Source organism: Myotis myotis, unplaced genomic scaffold (assembly GCF_014108235.1).
Source record: "Myotis myotis isolate mMyoMyo1 unplaced genomic scaffold, mMyoMyo1.p scaffold_m19_p_15, whole genome shotgun sequence".
In the NCBI taxonomy this organism is placed as follows: Eukaryota; Metazoa; Chordata; class Mammalia; order Chiroptera; family Vespertilionidae; genus Myotis; species Myotis myotis.
The window spans coordinates 12,955,354-12,980,024 of record NW_023416319.1 but is presented as its reverse complement, the minus strand read 5'-3'; the positions used below and the strand labels follow the sequence as shown (position 1 = coordinate 12,980,024).

Below are 24,671 nucleotides of genomic sequence, written 5' to 3'. Positions count from 1 at the left end.
TAACATTTGTTTGTTAAATTTTTAAGAGACAGTTATTGGGATTGCTTTCTGTAACCCAGAAAGGGGAACTTTCCCATGCAATGTAGAAGGAGGAGTGGAGTTTAAATTCTGACACTCATTTTTTTTTTCATTTTTATTGATTTCAGAGAGGAAAGGAGAGAAATAGAGAGATAAAAATATCAATGAAGAGGAAACTAAGATGGCGACATAGGTAAATACCAGGAAATTGCTGCCTCCCACAACAACTTCAAAAATACAACGAAAAGACAAAACGGACATCATCCAGAACTACAGGAAGGCTGGCGGAGTGGAAATTCTACAACTAGAAGGAAAGAAAAGCACACTGAGAGCCAGAGGAGCTCCGGAAGTAAAGTACAGAGGTACAGAGGCTCGCGCACGCGGAAAGGGGTTGGCACCTGAGGACACAGCTGTCTTTTTGAATCGGGAGGGAGTCACAAGCTCCTGACTGCTCTGAAGTCTGGTTCTGGGAAGTCTCTGGGGACCCAGGACTCATACGGGAGAAACTGGACTGTCTGGCAGCAGGCAGAACTCTGAACTTGAGGGCGGCTTTCTCTCAGAGGCGCTTGCAGCAATTATCGGGACACTGAGACGTGTGGCCCCTTAGGGCAGGGCTGAGGATCCGCCATAGCCGCTTGCTCCACCCTTTGATTCCCTGAGACCCCGCCCCACTCAGGCTGTGGCAGAGGCTTTTGCATATGAATTCCCCGGCCCTTTGCAACCTGAAAATTACCTAACAAACTGCAGCTGGGCCAGACAGACCCAGAACTTCCAAGAGAAGGCCCGAGGCCCCACAGCAGCTTGCATTGCTACACAGCTGGGCCTCATCAGGGCACCTCCAAACTCCAAAAAAAGGAAGGGGAATCTGCAGTTCTCTTCGTAGCTCCTGCCGGGTAACCTCAGGCTGAGGCTAAATTAGCACCATCTTAGATCCAAGAGCCAGTGTACCCAGTTGTCAGAGGGGGGCCATCTGGATTACAACTCCTCAGATCCATAAGGGACACACTCAGGGGCAGACTCAGTGAGCACCAAAGCCTCACTGAAGCAAGTCTTGCTCCAGAAGGGTGTCTTCAGCACAGAAGTTCTCCCACTGCAGACACAGCTGATTCTCACTGCCAATTGGCCTGGAGGTCAATTCCTCCCAGAGATCCTACAACAATCAAGGCATAACTACAACAAGACTGTGCACAAAGCCCACAAGGGGGTGCACCAAGAGTGTCCACCTCAGGTAACTGGGGAGGCTGAGCCACTGGGCCCTACAGGACACCTAGCACACAAAACCACTCTACCAACATGGAAGCATAAAAAATGCGGAGACAAAGAAACAGGTCACAAATGACAGAAATGGAGGAAAGCAAACGACTGGATATAGAGTTCAAAACCACGTTTATAAGGGTTTTCAAGAATTTTATGGAAACCGCCAATAAATTTAGTGAGACCCTGGAGGATATGAAAAAAGACCAACTAGAAATTAAGCATACACTGACTGAAATAAAGAATAATATACAGAGCCAAAACCGGTTTGGCTCAGTGGATAGAGCGTCGGCCTGCGGACTGAAAGGTCCCAGGTTCGATTCCGGTCAAGGGCATGTACCTGGGTTGCGGGCACATCCCCTGTGGGGGATGTGCAGGAGGCGGCTGATCGATGTTTCTCTCTCATCGATGTTTCTGACTCTCTATCTCTCTCCCTTCCTCTCTGTCAAAAATCAATAAAATATATTTAAAAAAAAAAAAAAGAATAATATACAGAGATCCAACAGCAGACAAGAGGATCCCAAGAATCAAGTCAAAGATATGAAATACAAGAAACAAAAAATACCCAACCGAAAAAGAAAAAAGAAAAAAGATTCCAAAAATATGAAGACAGTATAAGAAGACTCTGGGACAACTTCAAGCGTACCAACATCAGAATTATAGGAGTACCAGAAGAAGAGAGAGGGCAAGATTTTGAAAACCTATTTGAAGAAATAATGACAGAAAACTTCCCCTACCTGGTCAAAGAAATAGACTTACAAGTCCAGGAAGCGCAGAGAACCCCAAACAAAAGGAACCCAAAGAGGACCACACCAAGACACATCATAATTAAAATGCCAAGAACAAAAGACAAAGAGAGAATCTTAAAAGCAGCAAGAGAAAGACAGTCAGTTACCTACAAGGGAGTACCCATACGACTGTCAGCTGATTTCTCAACAGAAACCATGCAGGCGAGAAGAGAGTGGCAAGAAATATTCAAAGTGATGAATAGCAAGAACCTACAACCAAGATTACTTTATCCAGCAAAGCTATCATTCAGAATAGAAGGTCAGATAAAGAGCTTCACAGATAAGAAAAAGCTAAAGGAGTTCATCACCACCAAACCAGCATTATATGAAATGCTGAAAGGTATTCTTTAAGAAGAGGAAGAAGAAAAAGGAACTCTTACCATTTGCCACAGCATGGATGGAACTGGAGAGCGGATAAATACCACATGATCTCACTCATTTGTGGAATATAATGAACAACATAAACTGATGAACAAGGACTGATCCAGAGACAGAGAGGCATTGATTGGACTGTCGGGCCTTGGAGGGAAGGTAGGGGAGGGTGGGGGTAAGGGGGAAAGATCAACCAAAGGACTTATATGCAAGCATATAGGCCTAACCAATGGACACGGACAACGGGGGGGGGGGGGTGAGGGCATGAGCGGGGGGGGGGGGTAGGGGGTAACGTGGGGATAAGGACACATGTAATATCTTAATAAAAAATATATTTAATAAAAAAAGAATAAAAGATATTAATCATATCAAAAAATATATCAATGAAGAGAGAGAATCATTGATTGGCTGCCTCCTGCATCCCCCACACTGGGGAATGAGTTCACAACCTGGGCATATGCCCCAACCAACCGGGATTCAAACCGTGACCTCCTGGTTCATACTCCTTAGAGGTGAAAAGTGATAAATTCTCAACAACGAGAATGACAAGAGCAAATGGAGAAAGGGTGACCCAGAAAGTTGGGAAATGATGGCAATGTAAGAAAAACAAACAAAAAACCAACAAAACCTGATATCCCAGTAAATAGTAATCAAGTACTAAGGGTTTTCAGACCAAAAAATCTTCTTGCCCCTCCACAAAGGGTACTTATTTATCAACCTGTAGGCATGGCTAATCCAAGCCCCCAATAGCATCAAAAGGTACGTGTTTGGCACACTGCAATGAGTACACATTTCTCAATGAAGGTGGGTCAGAGTTGTGGATGGGAAAAGACAGACTTTTGTGAAGTCATCTTATTTCTTTCAAACTCAAATAGTCAAAGCTAAGTTCACACTGGCCCGACTCAGTGTTCTTATTTGAAAGGCGTGATGAAGCAGGACATTCAAAGATCAATTCTTTTCAAATGCTTTTTTAAGTCTTAGTTCCCAGAAATGCTGGCAGAAAAAAAATATATACATTTTTTAAAAGAAAAATAAGTCCTGTGCCTTTCATGAATTGATTGCCTCCCCGGCTTCTGGCTTCTGCAAGCTTAGCTAAGAAGTCATAATCCTCCACAATCACAGATTGTTTGAAACCAATAAAGCAAAGGTGATGACCTTGCTAATACATCCCAGCAGGAGAAAGAAAGAAAGCTGTGCTGAGGAATAACTCTTCGGCACACCATTTCCCTTTGGAAAGCGGAGAACAGAGCTGAATGTGCCCTGGCTTGATTCATGGATGAACAGTGTCTCGGAAACCTCACCTGAAAGAAGGAACAGGGTTTTCTAAAATTCTCTACTAATGCTACTTGTATTCCCCTTGTCCTGTGATACAAAGGGCACAGCCCCCTCCCTGGATGCCAGCTTTGGTGACATGCATGACTCCCTGGTCACTGCTCACAGCTGAGCCTGGTCTGCCATTATAACATATCCCCCTGCCTGGTGACAGCACAGTGTGCCGTGCTCAGGACTGATTCAAACGGGCACGACATGACAATAGTTTTTAAACAACACTCTAATGTGAACAGAAGGAAAACAAACGAAGGGACACTAACAGAAATTGACTCATCCCCACTTTACCATCACATCAGTTTCCAACACTCACGGGACCCCCATTGCAGACATGCAGCACAACGTGTTGCTCGACATGCTGAAATCAAATTGATATTTGTCACCTCCTTGATGGGCAATGATAATAAATGAGAACAACACCTAACATCTGAGTACACTAGCTTCTGTTAACCTGGGATGGCCTGTGAGCTATAGCAAAGAACAAGCTTCGCATCAATTAGTTAAGTCCACAGATGACACAGGGAATTTTTTAAAAATCTTCTTTCCCCAATATATGTGTCTTGGTGCTCCTTTTCAGGGAACACATATGGACAAATAATTGAACTTGCTCCTGAGGATGCAACGGTGAATAAGATAACAAGCAACCTTTAAAAATAGTCCCAGGAAGGGTAATAAATATACAGAAAGTGCTTACAATTCAAAATGATACATTTGAAAAGGAGAAGATGGCAAAAGTAACAGCACATGAGTGGTAATATATTCTGTGTGGAAGAGAGTGGTCAGGACAGGGATCACACAGGAGATGGTCTATGGGGGTTCCAAAGCCTGGGCTCTGGAGACAGACTGCCTGGATTCCCATCTCTTCTCTACTGCTCAGCATTCTTGTGACCGTGTGTACAAGTTTCCTCACCTATGAAATGGGTATAAAGATGGTATCAAACTCACAGGGTTATTGTGAGGATTGATTTAGTTGATACGTATAAAGTGCTTAGAGGAGTGCTTTGCACATTAGGAAATCATCAAAATTAATGTCTATCATTATTTATTAGGTAAAGCAAATAAAGGGAAAATGTGTTTCAAGCAAAGACTAGAAAAATACAAGATCCAAAGTGGTTGTTTTGTATTACCAATGCATATTCAACTCAAGTGTCACCATAATCCCAAAAGATAAATACTATTACAGCCGGTTTTTCTGATGAGGAAATGAAGCAGAGAACTAAAAGAACCTCCCCACCATCTCAGAGTACGTGGACAGAGCCTAGATTCACACCCAGGAAGTCCAACGCCCAAGCCCCAGTGCTGACCTGCTGATGGAACAGCCTTTCAAGAGCACATGTGGTTCAACGTCCCTCGGAGCATATAATGGTCTTTTTTATTGAGAATTCTAGTAAGTGGGGTGGTCAAAGCCAAGAAATATGAATACCCAATAGAAGAGGAATTGGAGAAGCCAAAGACAATTAAATGTCCACAAAATTAAACTAAAAAAAAAAAAAAAAGATGTTTAAATATAAATGGAGCACATTTTGAGCAGGGGCTCCAGAGCAAATTGTATTTAGAAAAAAATAAAATACTATTTTTTAAAAAAACGGTGACCAGGAAGGAAATTAACATCACACCAATATGATATGTGGGGTGCCCTCCCCACCCCACCCCCACCCCCGCCCCTACCCTGGATAACTGTGGGATGTAGTTAATATGCAGGTCTTAGGTCTTGGGTGAGGAGCTGCCTGGAGAAAATCTACCGTAACCAGAAGAGAGAAGGCTGCTTAGTGTTCCTGAAGGTACAGAGGTGAGCTGTCACATGTATCTCTGAAAGTGGGGGGCCTGCTAGCAGATCCAGGTGCCCCCAACACATGCAGAAACACAGCAGTGCCTGCTCCTATGGAGCTCAGTGGGTTTCTAACCAGAAGCTTTAATAAAACGCTCTTCTGATTAACACCACCTGCCATGGCCAGTTCCCTTTCCCAGAGTCCCCTGGCGGGGCTACATATGTTCTAAGGTTCATGTGAAAAGTCACACTTCTCTGCATCCTATTATTAAGTGTTTCTTAGGCTGTAAAACATGATCCAATGGAGGGCCCTGCTATGTCACTATTTGCCCGACCCCAAACCCCAGTTTCACTTTTTTCTTGTTTTAGCCCAGACCCCATCATCCACCATTCCAACCCACTCAATCCTTTTGCCTGCTTCTGCTTTCTCAGTGTTTCTCTCAAACTCCATAGCCAGCCTCCTTCTTGATTATTTCTCAAGCACAACCCTCCCACTGGGACCCAAGCATTGCCTGCACAGCACTTGGGTGTCCCTGAGCCAATAGTCCCTCTCCATGTCCATTCAGCAGCACTCCCAGTTTGCCAAGCCTCTTCTGAAGTCCATTCGCCATTGACCGTACACCCCAATGGCAGGAGCTCCCTTAGCTCTGGGTTTCTCAGAAAAGTTGCTCTATGTGAGAGCCCCCTCTGGCCTCCCTGTCTGGTGAGAGGGATGCTCCCCCTCTGCCCAGCCCTCTCTCCACCCTGATCTACCATGGCTGGGTAATTCCCCTGTGCAATTTTCAAATTCATATCCTCTCTGCCAACTGATTCTCTACCAGCTTTATCGCCCCCTGTTTTCCTACATTTTTGCCCTCTTCCCACTGATTTCTCACCCTACAAACCATGGTCAGGGTTGTCCTCACTTAAAGAAAGTCCCTTTGGTCTATGATCGCTGCTATGCAACGTCATGTTTCTCCATTTATTTCCCTTTACAGCTTCTTCCATTGAAGAGTTGTCTTACAGACAATAGTGCAGTGAAGGCTGGGAAGGGGACAATGGTGGGGGTGTGGAGTGGGTCAGTGTGGATAAAGGGGAGACATCTGTAATACTTTCAACAATAAAGATAAGTTTTAAAAAACAAAATAATAAAAGTAAAAACTCTGTAAGAAGATTAAAAATAAAAAGAGAGTTGTCTCCATACCCTTTTCTCACTCACTAGTTGCAGGTGCTCAGCAGACCATGTCAGTAGAGCAGAGGTGTGCATTCAACACCTCACTGTCAACTCTGCTCTCCAAGACAAAGGCAGGAAGCCATTGAGATAGGTCTCTTCCTCTCACCTTCCCACTCCTCCAATTTGCCCTGTTCATGTTTACTTTGTAAGATCAATTGGAATGACCGCCGCCCCCATGTTCCATTCTACAGTCTTCATGCCTACAAAGTCAGCTCCCTTCCATCTCCTACTTCTTATCTCAATAGCCACTGTCCTCATGCTCAGCAGTTTTGCTTTTTCCCAAGTGAATTCTCAACATGAGACTAAGGTCATTCGCCCTACAATTCACCTTCATCAAGTGTTTCCTTTGCCCCAAATCTTTCTATGAGGTATTACTTCCTCTGGGAACACACAGTACAGAAGACTATGCATTTCTATGTAAAACTAGCCATTTCTATTCTTCCAAAATCATCTCCAAGTGCTCAGCGCACACAAAATTGTACGGCAATCTTGTGCGGTTTCCTCAATATGCCAGGCTCTCAGCACCTAAAGGTGCCTAGAATACAGCGCAGACGCAACCAAATATCTATCTGATAAGCACTGTAGGACAAAGTTACATAACACACTACAGGATCGCTGAGGAAGGAACCACTACCTTTGCTTGCGGTGTAGGGAAGGAGGTCAACCTTGCCACACACCAATGAACATATGCTCAGTATCACGAATAGTCAGGGAAATACCCCCTTAAAACACACAGATCAGGCCACCATTTCCACCCAAAAACTAGTAAAATTTTAAGTATTGAAAATACCCAGTGCTGGTTAAGTCATTGGGAGATGTACAATCTGTCATTGCTCATGGGTAGGTGAACTGCTCCAACCTTCTTAGGAAGTAATCGCCGGTACCTACCAACATTATAAATGCATGTATGTTGCTACAGCAGTATCACCTTTGGCACTCTAGAGTACTCCACAGAGAGGAAATTACCGAAACGCAAGAACCTGCTTACAAATATGTTTATTGAAACACTCTAAGTAATAGCAAATATTGTGGAAAATGAGCTAAAGATTCATTTAACAGGGAATGGAGAGGCAGTGTAGCACCGGCATTAAGAGAACACGTCTGGGAAGCAGCTCTGCCAACTTACCGCTGTGTGACCATGGGGCACATTTCCTTACTTTTTCTAAGCCTCATTTCTCTGATATGTAAACCTGGGCTACTGGTACTGCCCGGTCTCTAGGGTTGTTATGAGGATAAAAAAGCCCTGAGGACACCTGAAGCGCTGCATAAGTTAATTAAGTGTGCAATCGTTTAGTTCAGTACACAACATCCACACTATTTGATGCTCATAGACCTGACCCATTTTTTTAATGTATTCCTCTGGACAGGCACCCGTGACTCATTAAGTGAAATAAGCAGGTCGTCAGAGTCCTATGAATAGTTACTCCTATTTTCTCACACACAAATGTGACCCTGATATAAGTATATATCTGTTGGCATTTTCGAGTCGGGTCATAAGGATATGAATAGACTCACCCAAAACTCTAAGCATCACACATCTTGGGGAAGCCAGACCTGAGTGAGAATTAAGACTCTATTCACTTTCTGTTGTTGTTGTTGTCTCTTCATTGGCTCATTAAAATAGGCATACATTCTATTTTACTTTTCAAAAATAGCAATAAGGTTTAATAAAGTAAATGTGTAATTCCAGGAACCACAAGGCACTCCGTGTGACACAGTTATGGAGATGGGAGAGAGTGTTATAATGCTTGACAGAATCCACAGGACCAGATCCAAAGCACCTCCTCATCCTGCTGGGGATGTGGGTCTCCGGGGGCCACTGAGGCTGCACAAAACATCCGGAAGCACCGGATGAATAACAGGCTGTGTAACACGAACAATTCTCCTGCAGGGAATTGACCCTACTCTAGCTTTATTCTCTTTCTTTTTCAGGGTGGGTATTTCTGTTCTAGATCCTTGTTTTCACAGGTGACGGCACCTGGGTTTTGTAGCAAAACTTCCGTTAGGGCAGGATTAACAATCTTTCCCGAGCTGCCCTTTGCTTTTCCCTGGATGAAGAATAGGAAGGGAAAATAGAACACTAGCTAATAGGAACCACCACGGGGCTGACAAGGTCACCGACTTCAGGTCAGCTTCTGTCAGTCTGAAGCCTGGGTACTCTCCAGAGAACACTGGCCAAAGCCATGCCATTCTCTCCACAAACACTCCACTGGGACACGTCTCAATAATCGCTGTGGGTCACACCCAGAATGGGACAAAGTGACTCCTGGATAAGGACACAGGTCTGGCTCCCAGTGCTGAATCAGAGAGACAACCTAATCAGCTCTCTCTACTTGAACTGTATGTTCCTTTGTCCCACGGAGAGCAAGAACTGCTGTCTGACTAGTGCATAATGTTGGAGATCTGTTCAGGAGATTGTGTGTGTTTCATGTGGATCTGAAAATAAGACACCACTGAAATGGAAAAGAACTCAGCTGTATCAGGCAGGCTCTGTCACAGGGAGGCGCTGGTGGTTATGCGCCCCTTTAAGACAGCTATGACAGCACGCTTTGGTCCTTCCAGAATTGCCTAGGGCCTTTTCACCAGCTAAGCCTCCGTCAGCACCTCGCTGATTACCCTGGCACCAGACGGGAAAAGGATGAATATATTTCAGAAATACTGTATCCAGATTTTGATGTTTTATTTATCTCAGCCCTGAAGCTGATCTTGCTTCAATCTGGTTAAATCACCAGCTCTACCAAATCTCAAAGCTTAATCCACTGTAAGGTGAAGACTCTGAGGGGTAGTTCATTGTTCCATGTTGGCTCATACTCCTTCCTTCTCAGGTTGACTCCCCCGAGTGAACCACAGCACAACACAAAACCAAATCAACAACATGCTCCAGGATTAAGGGGTGATCAATAACAAGTCCAACAGGGAGTGAAAGCTCATTCATTCAGTACAGCGGCCTCTCACTCTGCCATCCAGGGCTCATTGACCCAGTGAGGTCAAAAGACCTAGGACTTCACCACAAGGTCAGCCACCTCTTGGTCTCTCTCCTACTCTAACACCCCAGAGGCATTTGCCACTTGCCCCCTGTTGACGATTCAGCTGGTCAAAGTTGTGAAGAATAAGGGCTCAATTGAAAAGTACATGTGCCTGTTTGTTGAACAAGAAGCCATTTCCCAGTGGCCCGATATTTTTCAAGAATAGAGCTCAGAATGTCATAGTTCTTTGAAAAACAGATACATATAAGATTAAAATTTTATTTGTTCGGTCCTGTCCAGGTAGCTTAGTTGGTTAGAGCATCCTCCCTATACACCAAGATTGTAGGTCCCATTCAGGGCACATACAAGAATCAATCAATCAATGCATAAATAAGTGCAACAACCCATCAATGTTTCTTTCTAACATCAATTTTAAAAAAGTTTAACATTTTATTTGCTTACTTGCTTAGGTATAGAATGATCAACCATAATGCAGATAGGACTCCAGATGACCGATAACCAGTGAAATGATTAAAGTTTATTAAATAGCATCCTTGTAACTGTGTGGGCTATTATTTACTAACTGTGTGACACTGAATACACTGTAAAAGTAAATTAAGAGGATGCATATCTAGCGTGCAGCATCATGCCTGAGACATGGTGATTATTCAATAAAAGCTAGTTTCTATCACTGTTGTCATTATTAGCGGTTCTGTTGCTATTATCCTTAAACCAGCAAAGTGCTGTGTTTAAGGGCTTAAAGTCTAGTTGAGAAAATATACACATGAGCAAAGTAAAGAAGCAACACTTACATCTTTGTTACAACATGTATGGTTGTGTGACAGTTTTTAGTTTTTATATTAGATTTATCTCCTTCTGGGATCTGGCAGTTCTGGGTGGCTGCTTAAGTACCTTTCCCATACAATGACACATGGCAGGTTATGAGCAAGTTCACAGACCTCTCTCGCTTTAACTGCTTTAAATGTCCACAGACCTTGGCCCTAAACAATGAACACCTGGAGGACAAAGCCTATATTCTGTTATCGATGTACCCGCCCATGTTCCCTCTCCTGGACAGAACCATAAGACTAAAGGAGTTCAACAATTATTCTATGTTGAATAAATGAATAAGAGACAGAAATATATATCAGTGACCATGCAGAAGAGATAGAATTGTAGTGTTCACTGGTCTGTTCAAAAACAGATACTTAGTGAGCATCATCTATGTGTTAAGTCCTGCACTCAGTGCTGGGCTGCCATGTGCCTCTACCAAGCTCCCTGATTGTGGGCCTAGGCAGGTATTCTGAGAAGAAAGTACAAGCTGGTGTGGGAGAAAATGAGTCAGTACTAACAGTCTGCAGTCCTTCAAGGAAGGCTGCACTAGATGGCTACTAGTAGAACCATGAGGAGATCTAGGCTCAATTCCCACCCTTGACCCATCTAGGCCTGTCCCACGTCTCCTCTGTATGAGCACCCCCCAAAGAGGTTCCCCAAAGACCAGAGATGGGCATCCTGAGCTGCCTGAAAATGCAAGGTCTATTCTAAATATTATTCCTTCTTCCCTTTTTGCTTTTCTAAACTATATTTTCATTGAGGCTTGTGCTCATCTATCAAAGCATTATAATAAGTAGTCCTAATAGATGTTAGAAAATAAAAACACGTGGGTACATTATGTGTGTATGTACATATGGGTGTATGTATATCATATAAATATGTGTGTGTGTGTGTGTGTGTGTGTATCCTTTAGTGAAATTGATTCTAAGATTGAAAAGTCATTGGGTCATTCTTGCCACACTCACCCAATCTTAACCTCTGGGGTTGCTCCCTCAGAAGAGAGGCCTAATATTACTGAAATATCACGTTATTTTTATATAGTCCTCCCGTAAAATCAGAAAAGTACATTCTTCCCTGACTGGGGCATGGGTAACAATGTGCCCTGAGAGAGAAAGGAGCCCTTGAACATGAGCTTCCATTGTCTAGGACAAACTGTTCCTCACGTCCCTCCGGCATGCCCTTCCCACTGCTCAGGTGAAGAGTTATAGCTGCTAAAAGCCTGTCCCATGGAGACAGAACTGCACACCTTTTAATTTTCTAATATGCCGGCTACACTTTATGTGGCAGGTGCACTGCAGTATAAAAGCCGGCTTTTACTTTCATATATTTAAATACATTAGAGAAATCTATCAACGAAGCGTAAGCTTACTCAGAGTCGCCATGATTCTGATGAACGGGGACTGAATTTAAACAATACAGCAGGTGTCAGGCCCTTAATGCTGTCAATAACTCTACTTTTTGAGGCTCTACCAAACTTCCCACATTTTAATTCAGTTACAAATGTCCTTGTGATATAAACTCTGCATAATTGACCTCCTTAGTTGGAGGAGGAGTTCAATGCCTGACAACAAGCAAAAGAACAGAATCTAGCATTTTCCTTGGTCTACTAGAGTCCTCCTGAGGTGCAGAACAATTGGCTTGGGGCTGCCTGTATATACTGTCAAGCCAACTGGAAAACAGATATCAGGTAAAAATGAAATTTCATGAACAATCCCCTGGCAGGGTATGGTAGATTCTTTGGGGTATCTATCCAATCCATGATCCTCCTCTTGTATAACAACTACATTCCCCAACAGATACAGGCTCTGCAATGAAATCGCTACCCTGTAAATCAGTGGTTCTCAACCTGTGGGTCGCCACCCCTTTGGCGGTCGAACGACCCTTTCACAGGGGTCGCCTGAGACTATCCTGCATATCAGATATTTACATTATGATTCATAACAGTAGCAACATTACAGTTATGAAGTAGCAGCGAAAATAATTTTATGGTTGGGTCACAACATGAGGAACTGTATTTAAAGAGCCAGAAGGTTGAGAACCACTGCTGTAAATCAACCTTCCCTCCCCAGTCACTGTGGACTAGACCAGGGATGGAACCTGACACAGATGGGGGGAGGTGGGGGGGGGGGCGTCGTGGGGGGGGGGGGGGCGTCTTTCCCTCTGGACCCTAGCTCTGAGATTGAGAGCTGGTAACCAATCTTCCCAGTCATAGGAACTGACAGGTGATAGAATGCCCATTGATCTTAAACAGTGAACACCCACTAGTTTTATCTGCTCAAAGATGTGGACAAAAAGGGGCCACATGCTAACCTGACAAGCTCAGGGAAGGCCTGCATGGAGGCCTCCCAAACTCAGAGACCTAAAATAACCACAAAGGATGGTCTGAAATTAAAACTTTAACTAAAAGCAGTTTATAATGGGTAGTCATGCCCTACAGCAGTATCTTCCCTGACAAAGATTAACTTTGACCTTAACAGAGCCTATTGTCTTTTTGCATGTAAGACAACAGATGTTTGGAATTTCGGGGGAACTTCCCATTTTCCAGAACCCTCAGGGCTCAACCAATGCACCAGAGTGAAGACCATAAATTCCCTCATTGTTATTGTCATCATGTTAATTGCTGGCTGTTAACTATTCTGTACCCACCTATATATAAAAAAGCATGTTTCTATTATTTCATTTTTTATCTAATCTCAGAGGTTTCCCAGCTTTGCTTTCTCCTGCCTCCCTAATCTATCACCAATGGAACCCACTTACTTCTCCTCCTTTGATTGTAAGGTATAAAACCAGGTAAAAATCTGCCATTCTCTTGAGAGCATTATCTCAGTTCTTTGAGATTCTGCTTCCCAGTTCAAATAAACTCTCACAAAAAAATTCTTCACATGTTTGAATGTTTCTTATATTAACAAAGACCATTCCCTTCTTTTCTTAGTATAACCACTCCCATTTAGTGTGTGTGTGCGCACATGTGTGCATGTGTGTATGTGTGTGTGTGTGTGTTTTGGGGATGGGTGATCAAAAGTGATATCAGAAGTTAACCATTGTTATGATAAGGGCACCGACAGATCAGAATAATATAGGAGAGCACATGAGAACTATGTAAATTAACTGAAATCAAACAAAGTTAAGTCATTGGCCTGTTACCTGCTGCCTGACATGGAACTGGGCTGACCCGAGATGCAAGCAGATGGCAAGGCACCTCTAGAACAAAGAAACTTCCAGCAAAGATTGATTAATAGCACCTTACCCATACCTATGGTTTACCCATACTCTAAAGGGAAAGCAGATCACAAAATATAGCTTGTATATTTTGTGGAAAATATTAAAAGCTTAACCCCAACGTTCCCATGCCCTATTTCCTCATACCAGTAATTTTCCACAGGAACTACAAACAGATATAAGCTCAATCTCTAGAGAGAGTTGGGGTCTCTCTTCCTTCTCTTGTGAGGAGAGTCCCTCACTCTATCTATGGAGTGGCTTTTCCTGCTTATCCTCTCTGCTCAATATACTTGCTTCTGCTTGAACCTCTTGTCTGGCTCAAGTCTTAAATCAGCCGTGGGCAAACTATGGCCCACAGGCCGGATCCAGCCCACTTGAAATGAATATGTTCTGCCCAGAATTCAAGATCCCCAAGAAACCATGCCAGGGAGTCAGTCCGATGCAAAAGCAGAAGGTCCTTTATTGAGTTAGCTAACCCGACCCGGGCCTCCAGTCGCCGCAGCGACCGGAAACCGAGTGCCACCCGTGAGAATAGTGAGGGGAGGGGAACCGGCTGTGGGCCCTGCCGATTGGCCAGGCGCAAGTCGGGTCTTGTTAAATCCTGGGCGTGGCCAGCAGGGGCCTGGGCTCGGGAAGAAGGCACTTTTCTGAGCACATGGCCTCTGCCCCATCAAATAAAACTAAAAAAAAAAAAAAGAAAAGACCGTACCCTTTTATGTAATGATGTTTACTTTGAATTTATATTAGTTCACACAAACACTCCATCCATGCTTTTGTTCCGGCCCTCCGGTCCAGTTTAAGAACCCATTGTGGCCCTCGAGTCAAAAAGTTTGCCCACCCCTGTCTTAAATTCTTTCCTGCATGAAGCCAAGAATCCCTAGCTAGGGGCTGGAGTCTCCCTTACGGACTTGCCCCTCCAGCATCTAGAACAGACTCAGAGCTTGACCCCAAGCCAGTGGTCACCGCATATTATCTCTGGGGTAGTTTTTATCATCTCCCAGGTTCCGAGACTATCATGTGACCCAGGACTGGCCAATCAGAGGCAGTGCTCTACTGGCCTTCAGAGATTGGTTCAAGGATGGGCCCATGATACAGACTGCTCCATTAAGATCACAGATCAGTGAGAACTGTGGGGACCAAAACTCATAAGGACAACCTAATGAACAGTTTAGCACAAAGATCTGACTGTGACCAAAGGGAGGATTGTATAAAGAAGTAAGGATCTGGCCTGCCTGCAGATAAACCCCAATCATGGCCTAGGGCAGTGATGGCGAACATTTTGAAAAACCCTAACTTAACTCTGGTGCCGTGTCACAAATAGAAATTTTTTGATATTTGCAACCATAGTAAAAAAAAAAGACTTATATTTTTGATATTTATTTTATATATTTAAATGCCATTTAACAAAGAAAAATCAACCAAAAAAATGAGTTCGCGTGTCACCTCTGACATGCGTGTCAGAGGTTCCCCGTCACTGGCCTAGGGGAACTGAGAGCAGAGGAAGGAAGGGTAAAATAACCAGAGATCTTCTCACCTTCGCACCTGGGAAAAAGGGGGTGGGGGAGAGCAGCGGGGGACATGATTAAATAACACAGCAATCATTAGCTCCATTTATCTACTTACCTCCAAAGCGAGCTCTCAGTGATGCTCCCCAGGTTATAGTCGTAGAGCTTTGTCAAAATGAGAATCACCTGAAGGCAAAAGAAGACATCATGGTTAGTCTCAAACAATTACAATCTCACGGAAGGGAAATGGCCCAAGGGAGGGCTTAGGATTCCTTTAATGGGCGCTTAACATAATTGAATGAATTGTTACTGCATTCCCTTATGCTGAATGGGGAAGGGTTTGCCAGTGCCTTCCATGAAACTGCTCAAGCCTGATCCCTTCCCCAACTTTCTCCCTTCCACTCCCACAGCAAGTTACCTGAACGTCTAGACCAGGGGTCCTCAAACTACGGTCTGGGGCCACATGCAAATACAAATATTGTATATGTTCCCGTTTTGTTTAATTTTACTTCCAAATAAGATATGTGCAGTGTGCATAAGAATTTGTTCATAGTTTTTTTTTAAACTATAGTCCGGCTCTCCAACGGTCTGAGGGACAGTGAACTGGCCCCCTGTTTAAAAAGTTTGAGGACCCCTGGTCTAGACCTTTCTTACCCTGGTGGGCTTAACACCTTCTGGGAAGACTTGCAAAGCTCTGAAATATGCATCCTGCAAGGTAGCCACTGAGCTGACGGTTTGGAGAGTGGAAGGTCCTAGAAGCTGTACCACACGGACAGGTTACTTAGCTTCTCGGAAGCTCACTATACTATCCCCTAGAAAGGGTTGCTGTGAGGAGTTCAATTAGGTAAGAAATGCAAGTTATCCTGGTTTAGCATGAGGTTCTTAAATGTTAATTCCTTCCCTTTCTTCTCGGCAGGCCTGGCTCTATCAGTTTCTTCTCATCTCCCAATATTGGGAAAGCCACTGGATGGCAGAAGACCCAGGGGCTAAGCCACAGCATTTTAACAGGCTCCAGTCTGTGTTTTACAGGGTCCTGAAGCCTATGGAATTTGGGGAGCCCTCCAGAAGAAATAGGATATAAGATTATGATTCCAAACTTGAGGGCAGGTCCTGGAAAGGACCTGTCCAATGAGGTGCACTGAAATGCAAGCTTCATTAACGTCATGGTGAATCTTCCTCTGATTCTAACCTATTGCTCCCTCAGAGAAACCCAAAGATTTCAGTTCATTCTTTCAGAATTCAACAAACACTCACTACCCATTTATTGGGAGCCTGGCATGTAGCCTAAAGCCAGAGGAAAATACAAATGCAGATGAGGCCTGGGAGTCTGTGGCCCAGTTAGGACAGGAATGAACCCAGGCTGGTGTGGCTCAGTGGTTGAACATCAATCTATGAACCAGGAGGTCACTGTATGACTCCCTTTCAGGACACATGCCTGGGCTGTGGGCTCAATCCACAGTATGGGAAGTGTAGGAGGCAGCCGATCTATGATTCTCTCTCATCATTGATGTTTCTATCTCTCTATCCCTCTCCCTGAAATAAAAAAAAATAATTTTTTTTAAAAAACCACAAAGTTGTTAGAGAGCTGGTATGCCTCTCCTCAGCCCCACTGAAACTCATGCTCAGCGTGGCTGCCTGTTTGGGCACCTGCAGCAATGACCAGGGTCCACCTGGTGATGGGAAGTCCATGAGCACCAGGGAGCTTGGGGAGACTGAACAGAGCAGTGTGTTCCTAAGCACTGATATCCTCACCCCTTCTTCTTCCATAAGGAAAAGAACCAAAGGGGGCTGCTCTGTTTTCTGTTGAGGTTCATATTCCTCGCCTGATAAACATAACCTAGAACATCTGGCCCAGTAACTGCTGTTTTCAACTCAGGAGAAAAATGGTGACACCGATTTCCAGGATTTTGTCTGCAGGCCAAGGGATCAGTTCTAGCCTCAGTGAGAAGGGAACATTCTAACCTTGATTTTCAAGGCAGCACGCTGCCAGGAGTGCTGAACCCTTCCAGGCCGCACTCCGCTAGCACTGGCCTTGATCTACTTAAGCATCAGGGAGAGATTTTGAAGGCGTCTTTCTCAACAAGCAAACTGGAACTCCAGGACTTAGGTTTGTTCCAAGTTCAAGGGAATGCTGAGGATCTGGGGACCTGGGCTCTAGGGCCTCCCCTCTCCTACACCACCACACAGGCTTCCTTCAAGGAGCTGTTCAAAACTTGCTTCTTTAGCAAAATGTGAGCATGTGTGAGGTGCTAGGCACCCTGTGGGCACATCAGATGGCATGCCTACGGTTGGGGCATATGTTTAACAGATCTGGGTGCCAATTAAATCGCTCTAAGTGCTAAATTTCAATCACCGCCATCCCAGGAACACTGATCAGTGGCAGTGGGGTGGCTGTTTGTTTGAAGACACAGAGCGATGTTGCTGCTCCACCTCGAATAGGCCTATAAATCCCCTGCGGAGGAAATGGGAGCAGTGAGGGCATAAAGCATCTCCAGGTAGTTGCTCTCTTGATACAATACGGCAGCGAACAAAATAATGATGTTCAGCTGGTCACAGGCTGGGTCTCCCATCCATCTGACAAGGGAATTCAGAGGAACCCCAGAGAAGGAACCCTTTAACCCAGCATGCAATGGTGTGAGGCACCCCACCCACATGAACAGCCATCAGTGAAACAATTCACAGGCAGGCGGGCGTGAGGTACCAGTGACTCTTCTTACTGGGCTAGTAAAACAAAAATGCCAGTGAGATACGCTGGCAGTTCATCAATACTGCACAAGAGAGGTGTCCTTCATGGTATTTCAAAGCTTATAGGCTTGAGTCAAACTGATCTCTTTGTTTTCAGAATGATTACAGTACGAAAGAAGGGAGAACTTCTAACTTTTCCTTATGTTTTCAGTCGATTCCTTGAAATCTCTGCCCCCCTCTTTTGTCCCTTTACTGTCCATGTGTGTTATTTAGTGCATTACTCCTCGACAGTGATGTGCCATTATATGAGTTCTGCTTTGCTGTTGTTTGCTTGCTTTTCTGTTCTGGTTTATCAGTAATACTATTGGACAGAAGTAGCACTACCCAAACCACCACCATTAGATGAGAAAATGGGGGGAATGCAATTGCCTGCTTATTCTGGTCCTACTGTCCACCATGTTTTGTGTACTTTTCAAGCTTAAAAAAAAATCAACAAAACTTTTTAAGCAGGTAAAATGTTTTATGTACGAAAATAATATATAAATGGTCATTTATTTTTATTCATTCAGCAACAAGTTTCATGTAGTACAGAGTTAGTTCAATGTATCCAAGTCCAAACGCATAGGATTATAAACCTAATCAGTGAGAGCAAGGCTGTTTAGTTAAACACATTCACACAAAATGGAATCTCCACCAGCATCTCATTTCTCTATATCTTGTTTACACTATTTAGTACCAAAATTTCCCTGATTCAAAACAATAAATGGCGAGCTATATGGTCACAGCTTTTGGGGGGTTCTTCTCTAGTTCATAGGATATTTTAAATAGCTATAATCCAAATATCTATGGCTTGAAAATTTCTACCTACATGGTACCAGACCTCAGTGCCCAGGTATTTCTAGGATCTTTCACAATTACTTCTCCAGGTAACCCCCAGGAAGTCTAGGAGCCGCTGTCACCACAGGCCATCTGAGCTGTTCTTTTGCGGTGGCTCCATATTCATTGCTTACGAAGCCTCCGGGGGAAAACTTCCCTTTGTCCATATTTATATGAAACATGAGCATCCACAGAGCTGCTATGCAAGGCACCCATTCCTGAAAGAGGGGGAGGGAGCCGGAAACAGTGCCAGGCTCTGTACAGGGACCAGTGAGGGTCTTCAAGGGAGTGAGCCTGGGCATCCTCCCCAGCGCTGAGTCCAATTTTTACCACCTGTGCTCACCACACTATTATCCGTCTTCCCCAGGTCTTCTAAAGTTCCTACTGAATCATTACCAATGCCAGCCTCTCCCCTGTCACCTCTGTACATAGGTGTGAATGAACCATCACATCAAGAAAGTGCTCATTACATTTCAGACACAATGGAATATTATTCAGACATAAAAGGAAGGAAATCCTGCCATTAGCAACAAGATAGGTAAAGCTTATTTCTAAGTGAAATAAACCAGATGAAGACAAATACTGTACAGTTCCCCTTAAATGTGGAATCTTAACAAAAGACAAATAACAAACAAAAATGATTTTGTAGAAACAGAACAGAATGGCGGCTGCTAGGGGCTGGCGGAAGGATAAATGGGGAGATGTAGGCCAAAGGATGCAAACTTTCAGTTATAAAAAGAATACGGCCGAACTGGTTTGGCTCAGTGGATAGAGCGTCGGCCTGTGGACTCAGGGGTCCCAGGTTCTATTCCGGTCAAGGGCATGTACCTTGATTGCAGGCACATCCCCACTGGGGGGCGTGCAGGAGGCAGCTGATCAATCTCTCTCATCGATGTTTCTGGCTCTCTATCCCTCTCCCTTCTTCTCTGTAAAAGATCAATAAAATATATTAAAAAAAAAAAAAAGGATACGTTCTGAGGAGCTAATGTTCAGCATGGTGGCTACAGTTAATAATACAATACTGTATATTTGAAAGGTACTGAGAGTAGATCTTAAACATTTTCAGCTAAAAAACAAACAAATCCTCAGAGCCCTGGCTGGGTAGCTCAGTTGGTTAGAGCACTGTCTCCATGTGCCAATGCTGCAGGTTTGATGCCTACTCAGGGTATATACAAGATCAACCTATGAATGTGTAAGTGGAAAAACAAATCTATGTGTCTCTTTCTTTCTGTCTTTATTTCTCCCTCAAAAAAATAAAAAACAGAGTTAATGATATGAGGTGATAGATGTGTTAATATCTTGAACATGACTATCATCCCACAATGTATATGTATAGCAAATCATCACATTGTACACTTTAAATATATATCATTATATTTGTCAATTATTCCTTAATAAAGTTCTCAAAGAAAAAAAAGACCATCACAGAGAACCCTGGGGGTAGGGGGAGAGTGAAAAGGGAAATGCCAATCCTCTCCTACCCCAAACTTTTTTCTGTGCTCTGTGCCAGAAAAAAGCATTCACAAAGACACCAGTATGTAGAAGACTAATAAGAGTGTTCTAGTATAAAACAGCAAACGCCAGTAAAATACGTTCTCTGGTATCGAATGGCAGGCAGGCCTTATTTTCAGCGATGCACTAGAATGAATTAACAGGGCAGCAGACCAAGGTCCTACCCTGCACTCCCCATTCTGCAAAGTATGTGACAGCTTTGAATGCAACAGTAGGGCTTTATTTTAATGAACATCCTATATAATAAAAGCTTAATATGCTAAGTGTGTCTGGACATCTGTTCAACCAATCAAAGAGTAATATGCTAATGATATGCTAAGGCCTCTCAACTGCTCGTTATGATGTTCACTGACCACCAGGGGGCACATGATCAATGCAGGAGCTGCTCCCTGGTGGTCAGTGCGCTCCCACAGGGGGAGCACTGCTCAGCCAGAAGCCAGGCTCACCACTGGCGAGTGCAGCGGCTGTGGCCGGAGCCTCTCCCGCCTCCACAGCAGCACTAAGGAGTGGACCTAAGCTGTCAATCAGACATCCCCCAAAGGCTCCTGGACTGTGAGAGGGCTCAGGCCAGGCTGAGGTGAGGGAACCACCCCCCAAATGCATGTATTTTGTGCACTGGGATTCTAGTAAGACTATAATTTAGAAAAAAAATCCATACATTTAAGGAAACCCCTAAAACACCTTTCCGGTAACCTGATTCTACACAGTATACTTCTGAAAACATCTGCATTAATCAGTAGACTGTAAAGAACCAAAATTGATTCCACACTTCAAAAGTATCAGCATCGGAATTCTCCCTTTATTTTCTCAAGGAAAAAGCAGTGTCTTGACTCTTTCCTTTGAGAACTTAAAAGGATGCACCTCAGAGGAGGGGGGCCTATGGAGGGTTGAGGGGGAGTAAATGTATTTCCAATTCCCTTCATCCCCTAAGAAGGAATGCACATATCCCCCTATGAATATTCTCTCCTAATTATTTTGCTTAGGAGTAGCTATATGGTTGGAAACAGAGGGTTAATGGGAATCTTTCATGGAGGAGGACTTGACTAGCAAGCTGACTATTCTTCTAAGCTATGGATTTGGGGTAACTCTAGGAGAACTACTGGACATTGAAGGAGATCTGAGTTCCTCCAGGACACTTGGCCTGGCCACTGCCCTTCACCTCATCTCACCTCCATTGAAGGGAAATCTTGGAAAAGTAGGCCACATCTTCTCATTTTTCAATTGTTAATGATTTGCAGTCATTTCTGTTCCCTCTCTGCATCCAATTGAGGAAGTGGAATCTAATCGCAGGGGAAACAAAAGAGTGACCTTGGGCCTCTTGGCAATGCAGGCTTTGGGGACAGGATCCCAGAGTCTCTTTCATTCCTGACTGTCTGTATTTCCAAACCCCAAATAATGAAGAGAGTATAAGGAGGCTTAGTCTATAAAACAAGACACGTTCTTTTGTATTACTCTCAGACACTAGTGATTCAGTGGTGGCTTGGCAGGATTTTCTGTCATCGTCACACATGGGGGCACCATAGCTCACCCAGGCTATCCTTCATAATTCCGCTCCCTGGGTGGGCCACAGTCTGGCAGAAAATGCCAGCAGGCTGGAACAGGGGCTGAAGCTGGCCACCTCCATCCTTCCCCCACCACTTCCAGCAGGCCCTGGGGTGTCCTCATCCCCCAGTCTCCAATGTCAGCCTCTCTGCTTCCAGAGTTCGTTATGGTGGACATGTTTGCAGATGTGCATGGAAGTGAATACGGGGAGGGAGAATTATAAGGGGCCGGAAGAGACCTGGGACGATCTCTCAGGGGAATTGAAGAGTTGGGTAAAATATAAGGGGGCATGGTTTGTTTTTTATTGTTTTCTTTGCACTCCAGTTTTAGGGAAAAGAAGCAAACCCACACAGTGGTTTTCCAAAAAATATTCTTGTTCCATATTGTGTCTATAGTGCAGTAAGCATTTATTCAACTTTCCGACTTAAACGGAGGTTCTCATTCACTAGAGAAGCCGCATATTCTTTAACAATCCGATCAAATATATGCTATGCACATAAAACAATGAGTATAACTTTAATGATATTACTGATCTCCTGAATCCTAGGGGGGTCATGAATCCAAGATTAAGAAGCTTCTATAATTCCCAGAAAATGAGAGCTTTGTTCAGAAGAAAGATTTTTCAGCTCTAAAATTCTGCACATTTAATTCAATAAACATGCATTAAGCCTTCTTAAGAGGCAGGAATAAAAAATATGTGCTGCGAGGACACAAAGGGAGCATGAGACTCGGCACCAGTCCCTGGAAGCTCACGGTTAAAATGAAGAGGCACGCGTGCACACAGATGGTTACAAAATGAGGGGGGAAGGTATGCAGCAAGAGAAAAAGTTTTTGTATCTCCTCGAGAGGAAGGAAGAACAGTATCATCAGGAATGAGTTCTTAGAAAGGACGCTTTGACTACAAGTCCCAGAGGACGTGTGTGATTCTGGTGGAGATGAGAGTAGAGAGAGATGGTATTATTTTTTTTAAATGCATTTTTATTAATTTCAGAGAGAGCAAGTGAGAAGGACAGAAAGACAGAAACTTCAATGATGACAGAGAATCATTGATTGCCTGCACACCCCCTACTGGGGATAGAGCCTACAACCCAGGCATGTGCCCGGAACTGTGACCTCTCAGTTCATGGGTTGATGGTCAAGGAATGAGCCACACTGTCTGGGCTACAGAGATGGCACTCTAAAGGAAGGAAGCATGAGAATAGACATGCATACTGTGAAAGCTCCTGGAGCAGTCAGAAGAAAGCAAGTCCTCAGGTTTAGCTACACCTTAGAGTCCCAAGCATGTCAGACTCGCGGCTGTCAGGAGACAAGCAGCCCGCCGGCCACGAGTTGGACATGCCTGCCTGGGTTTAGACGAAGAGTGGGGACACACAGAATATGAGACTAGAGAGATATCTGGCTCTCTGGCGGAGGTCCTTAATATTAGGATGGCAGGGTGCTCTGTAGAGAAGAATAAAGTCTTTGGAATCAGGAGACCAGGTTTTGAGTTGTGGTTTAGCCACCATATCTGCTAGAATGCCTTGTGCAGCAAGAAACAGAACAGGAAAAGTAATACACAATTTAAGAGACGTATTCTGTTTTATAGCAGGAGGCCCGGGGTTTACATAGTTCCAGGCGAGTTTAGCCAAGCGATGTCATCCAGACCCACACCACAGAGTCAACATTGGTGCTGCGTGTCCTGTTTGCAAGGTGGTCATAACACTTCTCTGCAGCACAAGCAGACATAGCTCCACCCAGCAAAGGAAACAAGAGCCTCTAGAGTAGACCTGCTTTTGTTTTGTTTGCTTTTAAATGAGAAAAGAAACCTCTTTTCCAACAGCCCTCCAGCGGATGCTGTGGTCTCAATGACCAGGAATCAGCCACATGCCCACCCCGCAGTTGCAATGAAAGCTGGGAAAAGAAGGCACTGGTATTTCCACTTGGTATTTTCTATGGCAAGAGGGGGGCTCTGCCAACAACAACTTGGGAGTGGCTATTGGGTAGCCATGAGTAGTGTCTGCAATGGTGAGACCTTGAATAAGTCAAATAGTGAACAAATTTCTCTTATGTTAAAAGATAAATAAAAGAGATCATCTAACTCTCCCCTTAGTGTTCTAGAACTGTGGAAAAGAAACCGAATAAGAAGTGGAAGAACTCTGAGTAAATGTTAAATGACTAAGCAAATGCAAGGAGTTGCTATTATTAACCATATTTATTGGATGCCTACTCTGTGTGCCAGACAAATTTCATTATTAAAGATATTTCAAGTAATGAACATTTTTTTTCTAATGAGAAAATTGAGTCCCACTGAGACGAACTTAAATTACTCAGTCTGTGAGTGGTGGACAAGTTTAACTTACATTATATACAGACTCTCAATCATGGTGCTTCATTATCTCCGACCTATAATGCCTGTGTCCACCTGTAACTAGAGACTAGGCAGAACCCCTGAGGATCCACACTTCCTGTTCAATTCTGAAGTACTGGACACCTGTCATCCATCACCTGCGGAGCTGACGACAGTCTCCTTCTCTCTCCCTCTGCCTTCTTCCAGACAGTCCTGGAATATTTTTTCCTTATAATAGACAAACTTCATTCTTAGCTCATTACTGACCTCATGTCAATGCCATTAGATCTGTCATTTCTTCATTTATGTTTAAAATTTTTGAACTTTGGTGAAATCCTTTTTTAGGACTCAATCCTTCCACTTAATTCACTATAGAATGGGGCTGTCCCCAGATCAAGGATTCTTGATTTCCACAGAAGGGTTCACAGTGGCATCATTTTCGGAAGATTTAAGTGAATGTATAA

At 43.9% G+C, this 24,671-nt stretch overlaps 1 protein-coding gene across 4 annotated transcripts in view; it reads right to left on the bottom strand.

Moving 5' to 3' along the window:
* SORCS1 (sortilin related VPS10 domain containing receptor 1) overlaps positions 1-24,671 on the bottom strand; it is a 474,955-nt gene that overhangs the window by 289,928 nt on the left and 160,356 nt on the right. For all 4 annotated transcript variants that reach the window (XM_036336058.1, XM_036336055.1, XM_036336056.1 and 1 more), the window contains exon 2: positions 15,385-15,452. In XM_036336058.1, the coding sequence (XP_036191951.1) occupies positions 15,385-15,452 (68 nt within the window). The remainder of the gene's footprint in view (positions 1-15,384; positions 15,453-24,671) is intronic.